The sequence below is a fragment of the Lolium rigidum genome, chromosome 7 (assembly GCF_022539505.1).
Source record: "Lolium rigidum isolate FL_2022 chromosome 7, APGP_CSIRO_Lrig_0.1, whole genome shotgun sequence".
Taxonomy (NCBI): domain Eukaryota; kingdom Viridiplantae; phylum Streptophyta; class Magnoliopsida; order Poales; family Poaceae; genus Lolium; species Lolium rigidum.
In genome coordinates, this window is record NC_061514.1 from 355,652,092 (window position 1) to 355,670,279 (window position 18,188).

The 18,188-nt window shown below is 48.9% G+C and overlaps 1 protein-coding gene across 1 annotated transcript; it reads right to left on the bottom strand.

Moving 5' to 3' along the window:
• Positions 1–6,560: 6,560 nt before the first annotated feature.
• On the bottom strand, positions 6,561–12,173 carry LOC124676622 (5-formyltetrahydrofolate cyclo-ligase, mitochondrial-like). Its single transcript, XM_047212663.1, has 7 exons — positions 11,921–12,173; positions 11,306–11,443; positions 11,068–11,229; positions 10,913–10,954; positions 10,751–10,796; positions 9,930–10,000; positions 6,561–6,936 (listed from the first exon to the last, which is right to left on the bottom strand). The coding sequence occupies exons 1-7, from the start codon at positions 12,171–12,173 to the stop codon at positions 6,794–6,796; spliced, it is 855 nt and encodes a 284-aa protein (XP_047068619.1). The 3' UTR covers positions 6,561–6,793.
• Between the last annotated feature and the right edge of the window lie 6,015 nt (positions 12,174–18,188).

Consider the following 18,188-nt stretch of genomic DNA (forward strand, 5'->3'; position numbering starts at 1 on the left):
GGCACCACCTTGGCCGGTGATACCTGTCTTCTTCTTCTCCCTCGTCTTCCGAATCTTCGAGATCTTTCAACCGAGGGGACTCAGCTCGTTTGCTCGCGGCGGGAGAGGTCCTAAGCGCTCGAACACGGACACGTTGGCTGCCTCCTTCTTCTTCCGGTTGCATTCGGGCAATTGCCGATTGTTGGCAATCGGCTCATTCCTGAATCCCAAGCAGTGCTCGAAGAAGGGACAATCCCGATGTCCGTCCTCGTCGTCTCGCTCCCTTGCCTTTCCCTTGGCACAACGCTCGTGCTCCTCCTCATCGCGATTATGCCGACGATGTCTTCTGGCTTCTCTAGCCAGACGATCTCTTTCATCATCATCGCTGGACCGTCGGCGTTGGTCGTATTGACTCACATACTTGTTGAGGAGGTGATCAGAGAGAGGTCGCTGATATCTTATGTTCTTCACTTCTCCCTCTGTTACGTAGCTGCTTGCCATCTTGGCGGAGCCGATCGCGTGGAGCGGCTTCTTCTGTATGTTCGTCATGAGAGCAGCTGCCCTCATCTCCATTCTTGCCAGCGTGGTGTCCAAGATCTACCATATTGATTTGGCACGAGAAATCCGGCTGGCACCCTCCATGGTAAGTATACTCCACCATGTTTACGGCGGGGAAGGGGTGCGTGTCGACCTTCATGGCGTATTGGTTGAAAATCAACCGTCCGTTTTCTATTGCCATTTGGATCTGCTGCCGCCACACCCTGCAGTCGTTGGTAGTGTGGGAGAACGTGTTATGCCATTTGCAGTACGGCCTTCCGTTCAGCTCTTGCACCGTGGGGAACTTGTGGCCTTCGGGTACCTTTATGTGCTTCTCCGTGAGTAAGAGATCAAAAATCTGCTCCGTCTTGGTCACGTCGAAGTCGAACCCTTTTGGAGGGCCTTGTGGCTTCACCCATTTGCAGGTCACGGGGCCCGTCGCTCGAGTCCATTCAGCCACTGCTATCTCCCGATCTCCCGCAGCACCTTCATCCTCGTCCGCCTCAACCAGGGTCACCGCACGCTTGAATTTGTCCCGGTAAACATCCGGGTGACGCTGTTCATATGCCGACAGCCTTCGCACCATGTGTGCCAACGAAGGGTAGTCTGCTTGGGAGGCCACGTCCTTGATTGATGATGAGAGACCCACCACCGCCAACTCGACTGCTTCTTTTTCACTTACATGAGCCGAAAAGCATCGGTTCCTAATGGTCCTGAAGCGCTGGACTTATTCTGACACTGTTTCTCCGCGCTTCTGTCGTACTTGTGCTAGATCGGCAATGCCAACATCGGAAGCCTCTGAGTGATACTGCTCATGGAACTGCTCTTCCAACTGCTTCCAAGTCTGGATGGAGTTCGGTGGTAGCGATGTGTACCACCCGAAAGCCGATCCTGTGAGGGACTCGTGAGAAGAACCTCACGCGCAACTCGTCTGACGCTGAGATCGTGCCCAGCTGTGCCAAATATCGGCTCACATGCTCGATGGAGCTGGACCCATCTGATCCACTAAACTTTGTGAAGTCCGGGAGCCGATATTTGGGAGGCAGCGGGATCAGTTCGTAGTTGTTGGGGTACGGCTTGGTGTAGCCGAACGCCTTCCTTTTCGGCATCATACCGAACTGATCTTTCAGAATTGCACAAATCTGATCCGCTGTGATGGCTGAAGGTGTCGAACCCTGAAGGTTCGCCGGGGTGGCATACTTAACCAGCCATGCTTGCTTTTCCGGTTCTAAGCCAACCGCAGGAGCTGGGCTTTGGAGGTTCGTCGGGGTGGCGTACTTAGCCAGCCACGATTGCTTCTCAGGATCGGCTCCTGAAGTTCCTCCTGCCGTTCCAGAGGCCCCTGATATTGCCGCCTGGTTCGAGAGTGCCCGGCGTTGCGGTCCGGTACGTATGCGCACGCGTATCCGTGCGGGATCTCCTTGGGTGCCTCAGGTAGGAATTGGTAGTCACTAGGATCACCACCAATCTTGTAGACGACGTATGCCGATGCGTTCGGCAGTTCCGGTGCTGCCCATGCGAACGGCTGGGGCTGGAGCGGCATCTCTCCCTTGAAAGTCCCCAGAGCTGGTCCCGACGGAGAATACCGGTGGCTCATGATTTCCTTGACGACGCGCAGAGCGACACGCTCCAAGGTGTTCACCAGGCTCTCAGAGTGGCGGTGCAGCGAATGAGCCAGCATGTAGTTGATCTCCTGCCGCAGCGACCTGGTGCGTTCTTCTGACGGGGCGGACAGGTCCACTCCATCGAGCGCGCCTTCAGGTGTGAAACCCTTCCACCTGACGCCATGGGAGCGGGTTCGGTGGAAAGAGCCGATGAGTTCGGCTTCAAGGGTTGCCTTGATCTCGTCATGTTTCTTCTTGAGCTCATCAAGCAGATCCTCGTACGTGACCGGAGTGTCTTCCGCCATCTCGGATGTAGATGGCGATGTTGTGGATGTCGAAGGCGGTCCCACCGGGCGTGCCAGAATGTGTTGACGTCAGAAACCCCCTGGCGGGCAGAGACGGGCAACACGGTAGAGCCGGGAACAACTAGGGCTGCGGCTGGCCCCAGTCCCTCAGAGCGACAGCCCGCAAAGCCTCCTGGTCGCACGCGCCGATGCCAACTGCAAGGGCGTGCCACCTGACCTATACCTGGTCAGGAAGGTGTGGATGATGCCTCGCTTAGTTTCCTACAGGGCACACACGTAAACGTTAAATACGAGCCTCGATCGGCTCTCAGGTTATCCTGTGAATCGGCTCAAAGAGCCGATCCACCCATGATTCAGACGGGGTGTCCGAATATATGGTGGTCCTCCAACCCTTTGTAAGGCCTAACTATTGCGGATATTAAACTAATCCTTGATGAAACAAGGAGCAACCGTAACGGATCAGATCTACTAAACTATGATCAAGCGGGGTGCCGCCCCTACACCTAAGATAGGTGTAGGGCGGCTAGACATGCAAGGGTTGCACTACGAAAGCATGTAATATGAAGAACAATGCTAACCCTAACATGTCTAATATAACTACGTTGCTCGCCATCAAAAAGGCTTCGGTACGAGCAACGCATGAACAACGTGGGCAGGCTTGTGCTGCCTAGATCGCAAGATGCGATCTAGGCAGCATGGTGCTTACCGGTAGAAACCCTCGAGACGAAGGAGTTGGCGATGCGCCGAGATTTGTTTGTGGTTGAACGTTGGTTGTTGTTTATTCCATAAACCCTAGATACATATTTATAGTCCAGGGGACTTTCTAATGTGGGCGTGCACCAAACCGTGCACGAGTAAGATTCTAACTTCTAAACTGAGACGCGATCTAATATGTTACAGATACATGGGCAAACAAGCCCAACTTGGTACAAAAGGCCGACTCACGTATTTCTTCTATATATATATTCTTCACGTCCATCTTGATCACGGCCCACCTCTGACTTGGTCAAATTCTGGTGATAACACTATGGAAGGTCAATGTACCATTTAAATGGAAGATCTTTGCGTGGAGATTTAGCAAGATCATTTGTGCCAACGGGAGAGGTGTGCACACACAGGATGATGGCAAGCACGCCAATTTTCACAATCTACAATGCGGCGGTAGTTCAAACTATTTTGAGAAAAATGAAAACATTACAATTGTTCAATACAAAGCCACTGAAGGAAATAACTATTGTAATTTTTCAGGGTGTTTTTAAAATTTGCATTATACGGAGTATGACTGAAATTTGGCCAGAAGTTATGCTCCCAAATAGCTTGGCAAAATGAGCTCAGGTTCCCCAGTTGATTGGGATTTTTTATTTTCTTCTAAATTTCAATTGTTTAATTAAATGGCTAAAAGTTTTTAAAAATGTGAAAATGTCCAAATGGCTTGGTTCAGGTTCGGTCCAGTATTGAAGAAAAAAAAACGGCCTCATGTGCCACATGGCAGATGACCGTTGGATCTGGCTTGTCGGAAACGGTGTAGCCAAGTAAATCATCAGATTTTTTATTTTGTGAAACATCATACCTCGAAACTTCTGGTTCTCTGACGAAATTTTCTTGCAATTTTGTGAAACCATATATCCCAATAGTTGCGATCATGTGATATTTGCTCGCCAAAATGTTGTCAATTGCTTTTAAATGAGCGTTAATCGTACTTTTGTAAGACGAAATACAACCGCTCATCCTACACAGAATTACAAAAATTCAGAGCACGCGCGTGTAACACACGCGCTCTCACGCGCTGTTCTCAGGAGTGAGGAACCGGAGTCGGACTCGAACTCACTGCCAGCGCGCATTAACTGATACCTTCCAAATTTGATCGATCGATATGCAAAAACCGTGGCGCGCAAGGGTTTCTTTCCAGCGCTATAGAGTCGTCTCCTACTGCTTCCCGGACTACGAATCCGACCTTGGTTCCATATAAGCGATTCACAGCGATCTACCGGCAGCCCACACTCCCTGCAACCTCCGATCGATTTCCTGAGCCCCCGTCCCCCTCAAACCCTAGCGACACCAAAGCAAGAAGAAGAGACACCAGCATGGCTTGTCCGCAGCCGCGCGGTTCCTCTACATCAGCTTCTTCCATCTCCGGCGAGCCGACGCCGTCCTGCGCCGATCGCCTCGGCGTCGACCCCTCCTCCCGCGTCGCCAAGGACGGCAAGCGACGACGCCGCCACGGAAGTGACGACGACGACTCCCGCGCGAGCAAGAAGCAGGCGGTTCCGCTCGTCGCTTCTCCTCCGGTCGCACAACTCTCCTGCGCCAGGATCAGGCCGTTCGTGCATCGCCCGAAGCAACAGACCCAGGTCAGCGCCCCTGCCGTCGGGGGCATTTCTTGCTCCAAGAAGATCGACCCGGCGGTGGCGGCGCCGCAGACGACAGTGGCGGTGCAGCCATCCGGCCTCAAGGATAAGCTGCTGAAGGTGCCCTGCGCCAGCTTCCGCCCCAACGACGCCGCGATCAAGACGATGCAAAAGAAAAGCGAGCGTGCCCAAGCGAGTACTGCCACGACGACCATCGGCCGGCCGCTCTCTCACCCGGCGTCGTCGATGAAGGTCCGCAGCGCCGACGGCCTGGTCAAGACGAAGCAAGGGGCAGGCAAGCGGGTCCAAGCGACTTCCACGACCAGCATCCCGCCGCTCTCTCACTCGGCGTCGGCGATGAAGGTCCGCGGCGCCGGCGTGGTCAAGACGAAGCAAGTGCCAGGCAAGCGGGTCCAAGCGACTTCCACGACCAGCATCCCGCCGCTCTCTCACTCGGCGTCGGCGATGAAGGTCCGCAGCGCCGGCGTGGTCAAGACGAAGCAAGTGCCAGGCAAGCGGGTCCAAGCGACTTCCACGACCAGCATCCCGCCGCTCTCTCTCCCGTCGTCGGCGATGAAGGTCCGCAGCGCCGGCGTCGTCCGCAAGGAGGCGCCTAGCCTGATCAAGACGAAGGAGGCCAGCATGAACGTCCAAGCAACTGCCGCGAGGAGCATCACGCATCCGGCGCCCGCGGCGAACCATCTGGATCCTCACGCCGCGCAGGATGCGCTGCGCGCGGCCCTTGCCGCCGCTCACCAAGCTCGGGAGAGGCGGCAGCAGAACGTGTACCGGGAGCAGAGGGAGCAGGCTCGGCGAGAGCTGGACAAGGTGGTGCAGACTGTCTTCTTCAACGACCCCGACCTCACTCTCGACAACGCCATCAAAACCCTGATGGCTTCGTCTTGACATTTTTTGTAAGCCCTGAACAGTCATGTCATGACTGGATATTCCCAGCTAGCTAGCTCTTAGTGATCAAATCATTGGCATTTTTGTTGCGAGCCAATGGCTTCATCAAGTATTCTGGTCATATACATGGCCAATGTTGTGTGACGATACAAGCTGTAAACATACTCCAGTATAAATCATTTAGTTGTGAATTTTGCCTGTCTTCAAATTTGAGCACGCTGTCCTTTTTCTGAACTGCAGTTCGATGATTCTTGCTAGCTTATGGAAGGAAAGAATTGCTAGACTGTTTAACAACGTTTCAAAACAGTATAGTTTGATCAGCCTTGCTAGCTTTGTAGTAGTGGATGAGTTCAAGACTTGGATCGGGGTAAAAGTCGGAGGGAGTCTTTCCGAGAGAGTAGTTGTCAATCTTGAGTTGGGTGTTGATGTTTCTGTCTCTTTCTTTGTTCACAGAGCCAAGATGGCAATTCTTGTAAATTGTTGATGCCTTCTATAAAGTTATGGTACACGGCTTTAGTGTACTCTCGATATTTTTGTCGATAATCCAATTCAAAAACAGAGCTTGCTTTTTCTTTCGTCAAAATTGGACGGCATAAAAAAGTTTTCTCAGGTGCACCTAAAACCCTAAATCCTAGTAAAATCCTAGTAAACGGAACAATCACTAGAACTTCAGCAAATTTGGTCAGTACCAAATTCAGAGCAAAGTCATGAACGATGCTCCATGAAAACCTGGAAACTGCTTGGTAGTAAAACATGTAAGCTCCATCAGGACCCAGTCTAACATAATAGATAATTTTTTAGAGCAATGGGACCTGAAAATGTAAAATAAAAATGTGATATAACCAGGGATGCACAATGTAACACCTAAAACAACGACACAATTTCAGAATACCATAGAGTTCATAAATTGTTTGATCAAAGGCGCCATTACAATGTCAGCTAAAATTAGCTCATGTTTGGAATACAGAAGCTACTATCTAGCCAACTCCGCTCAATTGAAAATTGAAACGATAAAACAGAAATCCACAAGCAAAATACACAATTCCCAGCTCTGTTAAGCAGAACTCGGGAACGGGTTTCTGCTGTCAGGAACTCAGGGCATAGTGTGAACCAATCAGCTTCGTTGCGCCCTCTCCAATGCTGCAGGACTGATTGGAATAATGCCAGAGGATGTGACCAGAGCATCAATGGGAACATCAGTTGAGTTGACTGGGATGATGCCTTCCTCCAGAATTTGGACCGAGTATGAAAGTGCAACTTCAAAATGAGCAAACCGTTAGAGTGAACCATTTACTAAAGAGGATGATAGATTGACCTCACGATTAAATATAACTATGCAATGTAGAGTGACAGATGTGTTATCATTGTGATACATATTTTACCGAAACATGCAATGATTTTGGCCAGTTAGATCTGCATGTAACTATATGCCAGTTGTTGGCTCGTTGACTCACTATAGAGATAGGAGAACTCCCACTCATTCAAGCACGCATCAAAATGTGTCATTTGTATTTTAGAAGAGCGCCAAAATGGCAAAAAGCTACACAACTATCATAGGTGGCTCCGACCAAGAACAGTGCAAAAGCACTGAACCAGAAAAACAGTAAACAGCAACCAAAAATTTCAATGCAAATTGGGATCCATTGCATTCTTGGCTTGATGGCTGTGGCAGGGTTAGCCGTATAAGTGTATACAATCCTGAAGAAAGTGCATTGTTCGCAGAGTGGCACATACCACGGCAGGAATAACCAATCTAACAAAACTCGTGCTGACTAGATAATCCTTGAGACCTTATATAAGCAAGAGTGCAGAAATGGACCTCGTAGACTATTACACCAATGTAACGAATCCAGAAAGATGGTAAACATCATAGTTAAGAGCAGAGCGGACCGATAGCCAAATCGGCGCCTTATCAGCTACTTTATGATTTAGAAGACCATTTTTAGCGTAAACCGGAAAAAACTACTTCGAACCCACAATCTCAACCTGGCTGCAAGCACTCTGGCAGGAGGGCCATTACCAGCTGGGATGCGTTGGTTTTGTGATTTACTGATGAATTACCACATATATTATGAGTTCCTACGTAATTTGAGGTTATTTTTTCTCCAATCTAGCCTAAATATCAATTAAAATGATGGAATTTCGTCGGCGGAGAACTGGCTGAGCCAGCTGTCTGACCGGTGAGCTAATGAACCAGCCAGTCAGATGGTTCTCTCACCAGGTTGGCCGGTTCTTTCACCAGTCTGATTGTTTAAACTATGGTATGCAGTTGTCCACAGAGCTACCGTTACACACATAGGTGGATCAAACATATCTACCTTCACAGAAAGGGAAAATTAAAGGGATAAATCCTTTTTGTTTGACACCACCAACTCTGTTTACAAAGACTCCACTGAGAAAGCAAATAAGTACATGCATCTTCCCTGAGAAAGGACCCTCTGGTATCTAACTGTCTGTACCTACATCCTTCCCATGAACATGTCAAACAAGGCTCTCATTTTCTTAACTTATTCTCAAGGGAAGAAGGCTATCATTTGCATACATAAGTTCGAGACCAGAAATGATAGAAAATGTGTTTGATGATTGAATTTGGTTATTGGCCAGATTCAAGAATTTTAGATACTCTTATAAATAGAAACTGAAATGCATCAAAAAGAGACTGCGGTTGCATCATGAATTCATGAGAAATTAATTCTTAATAAGAGCACAAGATACAAAACTAATGCCAAATAAATGCACACTCTAGTTTCCTACATTTCATTACTAAAACATTGCAGATACGGTTGTATCTCGTTGATTTGTGCTCCCTCAATGCCTCAAGATTTTCCTTCTCAACCCTGTTCCTATGGGCATTTTGAAGTTCTCAAACCCATTCTTATGGGCATTTTGAAGTTCACACGACAGACACAAGCCCTTCCAGACCAAAAACATGACTACTCAATTCAACATTTATGTAGTCTTGATCTAAGAAGCATAATAATTCAAGCTGAGATATTTGCTTGCCAGTCCTACACAAATGAGCATCAACAAGATGATTTGCAACTACATCGTACCAATTGGACCATGAAAAGAAAAACCAAATGCACCCAAACAAAACATAGCGGAAAAAATTTATAGATGGTTAAGAGGTCGCCAATGGAATCTCAAGTAGCTTACAGACACCATAGATGGTATTGGGGTCTAATTCACCCTACAGCTGTATGTTCTTTGTGTGGTTGGTCACGAGGAACAGGTGTTGGACGGCTGACAGGCAGCGACACGGGCTCCAGCACCCGGCGGCCTGCCCTATTTGCGATCAGGAGCCGGAGACTTTGCAGCACCTCCTTCTAGGGTGTGTGGTGACGCGGGAGGTTTGGGCATGGGTCCTACGGCTCTTGGATAAACTAGACTGGGTTCCCGCGGGAGATACACATTTGCTCGAGTGGTGGATCTCGAGGAATTGCCCCAGGGCCTCGCAGAGAGACTTATGGACTGCCAGCATACTCATCTTTTGGTGTCTTTGGAGGCATAGAAACGACGTAGTATTCGATGGGGCCAGCCCGGCCGTGGACGCGATTAAGACAAGGATCAAGGAGGAGTACGAGCGGTGGCGCCTAGCTAAGCTGTTTAGGTCGGGTGATTTTAGCTTTCCGGAGCTAGTGCCAATCTGGTGGCATGAGGGAGAGTAGGCGTAGAACTCTACAGGGAGCTGTCACTCCATGTTGACAGCATAAACCTGCCATTTATGGCGTTGTACGGGCTGTCTGGCTCTTTTCTTCTACTCCTAGATACATCCAAATTTTGACAAACCTCCGACATGTTTCATGAGACGCAGGGAGTATACGATTAATACACCTTTCCAGGGTGTATTCTCGAAAAAAGGTATTGGGCTCTAATTCTTAAATATGTTACTATGGTAATGTATTAAATACTAAATATTACATGTGATCTTTCAGAAACTAATACAGCATAGTAAGCAAATAAGTTCCGATCCCTCTATATAGGGTCTCATCTTTCAAAACTATCCATTTTGATCCTACTACTCCAACACAGTCTACTCTAAACAGTTTACTTTGATTTTGCTCTGACATAGAGGGAATAAAATGGCCACAAGACAAAACTCTAGTGCAACCAAAAATATATTTTACTCAAATATAATAGACTAAAATGCAACAACTTCCTGCAATGTCCTGTATGAAGAAGTAATAAAACAAAGGAAGGCTAAGCAAAGTATACATAAAGCTAAGTTCTGAAAATATGCATGCCATTACCTAGAAGAGGCTGACTCCACCCTTTCTCTTTAGCAAGTTCTTGGTATCTCATCAAGAATGTGTCATAGTACCTTTTAAATTGGTCAAACATGCAAAGGTATAATTTAGATAAGAGAAAAAATAAAATAAAAAACAACTTGGTCTAACTGATAAGTAAAGCACCCAAGTAAACAAAGGTACGTATAGCTGAGTTATACAGAGCTAGAAAATATACAAAGAAAGAAAACATATATTCCAAGTGAGATTTGTACATTGAGTTCTACTCTTAGCTAAAAGGGAGAAAGTAAGGTCAAGTATCCAATCTCATTAACTCCAGATTCAAGAAGATTCATGTTGATGCCCCTTGGTTCTTAATCCACATACCACAGGGACTGGAACCACATGCTTTTAGATTTAGATGGTGTGCAGGTATTATGACAAGCAATTGATTTGTGAGCTAGACAAAGAGATTTATGTGTGTGGATCACCCTAGCCAGGAGTGTCTGTATCTAAAAGATACATATGTATAATTTTTGTGTGGTAACTGTTGTTCCTTTGACACCAGAAATCAAAAGGCATTGAAATTTCAACATCATTGAACTGCATTTTTTTAATATATGCATGGCATTCTAGTAAATCATGATATTATTTGGTTCATAGCAGACTACAGGAGTTTTTAGCTGGAACAGAAAGTTAGAAGTGGAACAATTCATAGTTGGCCACTTGGATAAATATGCCACTGCACCTTGGCAACCTTTTTCTCTGTGATAGATGTACATTGGCAACTTCAATGCAAGGCAATGTTGTAAATATCATGATGATAAGATAATGTACAGTCCTACCCTCCACCACGTCCTAGTCTTCGGCCAGTTCTGTCAAAAGCTTGTCCTGCATGAATAACAAAATATTATCCAACTGAATGTCTAATGTCACACCACGACTGTCCTCATGAAAGAAAGAAAAAAAAAGACAGAAAGGGATGTATCAACGGATGAAGAGCTTACCAGGCAAAAGAAGAAGATCAACGGGGGATGATGCTGACAACACTGTAAGGATAAGAAGCGGCTCAGTGGTAGCACATAAACTGCATTGAAATCGCTTAAAACATACTACTAATATATGGAAAAATTTCATGGTAACATGGAAATAAACTGCATACCTTCTTCACGAGCATTCCCACTGGCATCCAATGGCGACGGTTCCAGAATATTCATTGAATTTTTAATTAGATCATCCATGGTCGTGATTTTGAACATCCTCATATTGCGGTTTTTATCTTCCACCCGAGGAACATAGATATCCTTTGCCTGTCCATCGTGTTCTTGAAAATGACCAAACTGTTAGAGGCATGGAAATAACACAGAGCTGGTACGTATATAGGACACTCAGTAACGCACCAGAGTTTGGGGATAGAACCTCCGCTAGTATTTTTGTTGTGTCAACTTCTCGTAATTGCGCGCAGCTTATATAGGCGCACAACCTTTTGCTCGCTTTGAACCAAGAAGAGTTCATAATATTGCTTTGAATAGCCAGGTCTGGAAAAACAATAATTTTCAGCTCCGGATATTTGAAAAAACAACATGCGGAAAACAAACTTTGTTCCAACAACGCAAGCATACTACACTCTTCATCATTTCACTTAAGGTCTCTAGAGACGAAAGGAAAAAAAAAATTATGTAGCACTAGGTGTATCTCCTTTGTTGAAGTAATAGTAGCCCAAAGCCCAAAGGTGAGTACACTAATCCTTGCTCCTCTTAGACTATAGTCTTGCTAAGCACTAGAATGGCACTAGAACATTTTACTTGCTTAAAATTTCCGCATCAGAATCAGATTCATATATCATAGGCATGCGCTCTAGTGTTGATGACGATCTATCATCGTGAAGTTACATGCTGCTTGTTCAGGCTAACAAAATTTCAGCACTAGTTTCTATCTGGCGCTAACACTCCATCAGCAAAGTTGTAAGTGGCAAACCGACGAGCAGCTGGTGGGCCAGGGGTTGGAGGGATCACCTTCGCTGGCCCGCTGGTCGGGGGAGAGGGCCTTGAGCGCCCTGCGCACTTCGGACCGCACCGCGCGCTTCTGGTCCGCGACCGCCTGCTGCGCCGCCGTGGACATGGCGGCGAGGTGGGAGGTGGCCGACGCGGCCACTCGCAGCCGCGGGGGGCGAGGGAGCGGGAGCAGGAAGGGGCGGTAGGTGGGAGCGGGAGCCCGGGGCAGGTGGAGGAGGCGCACCATCAGCGAGGACACCGCATTTTTTATCATCCCCTTCCTCCTCGTGCTGTCGTGCTCGTGCCGGTGCCGCCGTGTCCAGTCCAGGCCATCAGCGGCGCTGTAGGTTCTCCACGGCCCAGCCTCACCCACACTACTGTTTATCTACTGGAATATTTGGGCTACTCTATTATCCCAGGCCAGGCCCAGACGCCCCCGTTAACATTGGCAGACGAGAATAGTCAAAGTCTCCCGGAGTCAACTCTCATGAGACTGTTTGGTCTGCACCACTGCACATGGGGCTTTTGTGTATATCGATTCAGAAAATGCAAGGTTGTCCGCACAGCCGCGTCCCCAAAGTGTCCCCAAACGGCATCGGATTTAGTACGGACGTGTTTTTTTCGTGTCACGTTTGAAGGACATCGCTCCCACCCGCGTCTTCAAACAAAATTTTATATATTTAAAACTTAAGGGAATTCATTCAAATTTGCTATATATTACATAGATTCGAACGAAATTCGATAAAATTTGAAATAAACCCTAATCTAGTAGTACTTGCGGCGGCCAGAGCCGTCGTAGTACTGGTGGAAGTTGTACATGTCGTTGACGACGACATCCTGTGTGTCGCGCTCGTCGGGCTCATCTACGGGCTCGTCCTTCACCGCGCCGCTTGGTCCAACCTCGCCATCGTCGGTGAGGTCCACGAGCGGCTTCCCGGTGTCGCGGATGGACATGGCAATCGCCCTGTCGAGGTCGCCCCTCCAGGCGTCCTTGTCGTTCAGCGACGCCGCGTGCAGCCTTGGGCAGTCCTCGGGGTCATCGATGCTCGCGATGAGTCGTTGCTGTCGCTCGTACTCCGCCAGCAGCAGCGCCGCCTTCCCGGCTGCCTTGTCGTCCTGCTCCTCCTTCACCTCCGGCTTCGGGATGAGGAGGGCGCCGCCGGCGCGCCTTTTTTGTTGCCGCTGTGACAGATTGATGGGCTGCGTCGCGAACTCCGGCTCCTCCTTCACCTCGCGCTTGGGCACGGTGTAGAGCGTGGTGCGGTGGGACGAGAAAGAGTTGGAGGAGGACGTTCGTCCTCCTCGGCTGCCAGCGCGCTGCGGGCGTAGGAGATGGTTGTGGCGACGACGACATCTCCAACCTCGGCGCGTCGTTCTGGATGTCGTCGACAACGTGCTCCAGGGTGCGCCCCGAAACGCCCTACAAGTGGAGGCGCCCCTCCTTGTTCCAACTGTTCTGCCAGCCAATGAGGTCGGCGCTGTTGTTCGTCTCCACGTCGTGCTGCACCTGGAAGTAAGCGACCCACCAGGCGTCGTTGCCGGTGGCCGCCCAGGTTGGATCGGACCGCTCCTCGGCGGTGTGGCGAGCCCGCCGGGCCCTGGTCGCGTCCCGCCAGCGCTTCATGCCCGGCGACGGCGGGACGCCTACGCCGTTGACGGCCATCCTCCACCTGCCGCTGCTTGGCAAGCGCATGTCCGGCAAGACGGGATATCCCGCGCGGTACAGCGCCCACGCCTCCGCCACGGTGAGCCTGCCGTGGCCGAAGCTGTTCGCCGCAGCGATCTTGCAGGACGACGACATTGGAGGGGGAGGTTGGGGACGGCGAGGGAGGCGGAGATTTGGGAGCGGTTGGAGCGGCGAGAGATTGGGATGGGGACGGAAGGACGGGTGCTCTTATTATGCAGCGGCGCCCAGGCGAAGCGGCAGCGGGGCGTTGGACGCAATAAACGTCGGCGCGGATGAACACGCGGCCATGCACGACGAGACGCGTCCCTGCGTCCTTGGGAAAGCTGGGAAGTCATTAACGTCGCTTGACCAGAGGTAGGCGACGGGGTTTTAGGCCTCCCAGTCGCTGATGCGTCGGGTCCGCGTCTTCTCGCGTCGCTTTTCCTTGTGTCTGGCGTGCCCGGAGCGTCCCTTATGTAGCGGGGACAGGCTCGGGACGCCGAACACCATATTGGGCAGCGCCGGGCGGAAAGGGCCTTTAGGGCGCGCGGCTGGAAACGATTTTTTGTTCGGCGCGCTTGGGGGCCGCTTTGGGGGACGCGGCCGGAGATGCTCTAACGATTTGGTGTACCTTTCTGAAGCTTGTTTGGCTGCTCGCATCCTAAAAAATCTACTTCAGCAATGAGCATCAGCAGGGGCGGTAGAAATTGACAGGATCATGAGTAACTAGTCATTGTGTTTCTAATCTAGAGATCCTGCTCTACTCTTCTGGTAGTGAGCCTCTTGTAAACTCTTTGCTTCTCTGTACAAAAAATATATTGTACGCAGTTGATGCACGCAGGAAAAAAAAGTTCTCTCTTTGACCTCAGAGCTGAAGCTTGGTGAATAAAGCCTAAATTAACACATGATTTGTTTGAGAAATCTGAACAAGCTCAAAACCATTGTCGTGTAGGAAATCAGGACTTCCGGTTACAGCCGGCCATTCAGGTTGGAATGAATCCGGTGTGGCCTTATTTACTACTCCTCTGTTCGGAAAAAAAAAATGGAAGACTAGTTTTACCTTCCAAACTGTCTTATAATTTGGAACAGAGATTAGTACGGTACCTAAGATCAAATGGACCAGCTTTGGCTTTGAGTTGCCAGTGACCTCCACAAGATTCCTGTTGGCACCAGCTAAGTGCAAGGTTAATGTAAGATTGTATTATATCTCACAATTGATACAAAACTGTTTGGGGTACAAGGGATATAAATAGTAGAGCCAACCGACTAAGCCTAAAACCCTAGCTTGCGTTACAAGTCTAACTTAACCGAAACATATAATCTAACATCCCCCCGCAGTGTCAACGTGGGGTTCAATCACGTTGAGACTGAAACGAATGTCATGAAACGGCTGTGTTGGCAGTCCCTTGGTAAAGATGTCGGCGAACTGCGCTGTAGTGGGAACATGAAGAACTCGAACTTGGCCCAAAGCAACTTTTTCCCCTGACGAAGTGAATATCTATCTCAATATGCTTTGTACGCCGATGCTGAACTGGATTGCTGGACATGTAAACCGCTGAAATATTATCACAATAAACAATAGTGGCCTGCTGGATGGGACGATGAAGTTCAGCCAACAAGCTGTCGTAGCCAAACTGTCTCAGCAAGCTCGCATGTGCAACAGCTCGATACTCAGCTTCGCAGACGAGCGTGAAACCGTAACCTGTCGCTTAGAAGACCATGAAAGCAAATTGTTACCCATAAAAACACGAGTATCCGGACGTGGACCGACGAGTGTCGGGACATCCAGCCCAGTCCGCATCGAGTATGCTTGTCAAACTGGTAGGTGAAGTGGTGTTTATGTGAAGGCCATAATCTAATGTTCCTTTTAGATATCTAAGAGGGCGTTTCATGTGATTGTAGTGAGGAACTCGTGGATCATGCATATATAAGCAGACTTGTTGGACAGAATAAGATATTTCTGGGCGTGTTAGAGTAAGGTATTGTAGTGCACCCGCAATGCTACGGTAGAGAGTTGGGTCTGAGAATGGTTCGCCATCAGCAGAGAGTTTGCGCTAGTGTCAACAGGTGTACGAGCAGGCTGACAGTCAATCATGCCTGCGCGGTTGAGAAGATCTAGAATGTACTGACGTTGGGAAAGAAAAAGACCATTAGAGTCACGTGTAACGGTGATGCCAAGAAAATGATGAAGCACACCAAGATCAGTCATAGAGAATTCAGAGTTAAGCAGTGTAATAATATGATCAAGAAAAGTCTTAGTGGAAGCGAGTGAGAATGATATCATCAACATAAAGAAGAAGATAAGTCTGTGTGTGTGGAAGTGTGATAGACAAAAAGAGAGGTGTCGGTGAGAGAGGGAGTGAAACCGATTGTTTGAATGTAAGTTGAAAAACGTTGGAACCAAGCCCTAGGGGCTTGTTTGAGACCATAAAGAGATTTTTGAAGGAGACAAACATGATCGGGAGCAGAGGAGTCTTCAAAGCCTAAAGGTTGTTGACAATAAACAGTTTCTTGGAGAGCACCATGAAGAAAGGCATTTTTGACATCGAGTTGGTGAATGGGCCAAGAAGAGGAAGTGGCGATGCTAAGAACAATGCGAATAGTGCTAGGCTTGACAACGAGGAGAGAAGGTCTCGTCGTAGTCGATGCCGTGCTGCTGAGAGAAACCACGACAAACCCAGCGAGCCTTGTAGCGAGAGAGAGTTCCGTCGGAGAGAAATTTTTGGCGGAAAACCCATTTGCCGGAAACAATATTTGCACCGACGGGGCGAGGAACAAGGCGCCATGTATCATTGTGAATGAGAGCAGAAAACTCATCACGCATAGCGGCAGCCCAGTTAGGATCGAGAAGAGCACTTTTGTATGTTTTAGGGATGGGGGAGATCGGAGAAGTGGTGGCATGAAGATTGAGACGCGGCCCTTTTGGAACGTGAAATCCCGTTTTGGCCCGAGTGCGCATTGGGTGATCATTTGTGGGAGCTTGGGTAGGAACGGCATGGGGTGGTAGAGGTGGAGTGGGATGAACAACGACGTCAGGCGCAGCGGATGAGTCAGACGTCGAAGATGGTGGAATAGGTGGAGAAGGAGCGGCGGGGGAGATGGGTGTATCGGGTGGAGGTGCGGACTCGGCGGAGAAGCAGCCGACCCGGCTCGTCGCGGCGGTGGAGTCGGCTGAAGGGACTCGCTGCGGCGAGGCGAGGAGGGCACGGGGGTGGCGGTAGGAGCGGTGTAGTGGTGAGGAAACCTAGCGGGGTGAGCTATGGGATGATGTAGGGTAGGCGATGGGTCAATGGGAGTTTGGGAGGGTGTCCGTGTGGAGAAAGGGAAGATATGCTCGGAAAAAGTAACGTGCCGAGAGATGTGGACGCGGCCGGAGACGAGATCCGAGCAGCGATAACCCTTGTGTTCATCGAGTATCCTAGAAAGACACGGGGAATGGAGCGAGGTGATAGTTTGTTGGTGGAGATGGCGGCGGTGTTTGGAAAACAAAGACAGCCAAAGACGCGAAGTTCGAGTAGTTGGGATGACTAAGATAAAGAGAGTAGAATGGTGTAGAGTTTGTATTGGACTTGTGAGGCCGGATGTTAAGTAAGTAGGTGGCTGTGCGTAAGGCTTCGGCCCAGAATTTTGGTGGCATTGAGGAGTGGATTAAAAGGGTGCGAATGATGTCGTTTATTGTGCGAAGCGAGCGTTACGCCTTGCCGTTTTGAGGTGAAGTGTATGGGCATGAAAATCGGAGAAGAATGCCATGTTGAAGAAAGAAGTTTCGGTTTTGAAAGTTATCAAATTCTTTGCCGTTGTCACATTGGATAAATTTAATGGGAAGAAAGAAGTGTGTGGCGACATATTTTTGAAAGTTTAGGAAAATGGTGTGTACGTCTGATTTGTTGCGTAAAGGAAAAGTCCAGACAAAGTGTGTGAAGTCGTCTAGAATGACTAGATAATATTTAAAGCCAGAGACACTAGTATGGGGAGATGTCCATAAATCGCAGTGCAAAAGTTCAAAAGGAAAGGTACTAACAGTAGTAGAGGAACTAAAGGGCAAGCGAACATGTTTTCCTTGTTGACAAGAGGGACACATGGAGGTATTGTGACTATCCTTATTACAATTTATTGAAAATTCGCTAAGTATAGAAGACAAGGTAGCGTGGTGGGGGTGGCCGAGACGGTGATGCCAGAGGTCGACGGACGCCGCCATGGAGGTGGGTGGGTCGTGGGTGGCGGCGCCATGGAGAGTGTACAGAGTCGCCGGAGCTATTGAGCCGAGCGATCTCCGCTTTGGTGCAGTAGTCCTTCACGGATAAACCAAACGGATCAAATTCCATAGAAACAAGATTGTCACGGGTGAGCGACGAACAGAAATTAAGTTTTTGATTAGCGCGGGTGCAATAAGGACATCACGTAGGAGGAGTTGTTTGGTGGGTGTAGGTATGGTGGTTTGGCCGGTGCAATATATAGGTATAGTAGTGCCGTTTCCTAGGACTATGGATGAAAGTGGTGTGGTGGAAAAATTTGACGGCATATTACTAGAAGCGAGACATGTGACTAGAAGCACCGGAATCGAAAATCCAGTCCATACCTGAGTTTCCACTGGGCAGCAAAGTTGTTCATGGCATGCAAGAA

Bases quoted from the DNA above. Each gene is read 5' to 3' on its own strand.
- LOC124676622 (XM_047212663.1), bottom strand. From the start codon at position 12,173: ATGATAAAAAATGCGGTGTCCTCGCTGATGGTGCGCCTCCTCCACCTG. The intron at 10,001-10,750 runs GTAGGACTGTAC...CCAATTTAAAAG, and splicing joins AGACTAGGACGTGGTGGAGG to GTACTATGACACATTCTTGA. The intron at 6,937-9,929 runs GTAATGGCATGC...CTCATTTTGAAG, and splicing joins GTGGAGTCAGCCTCTTCTAG to TTGCACTTTCATACTCGGTC.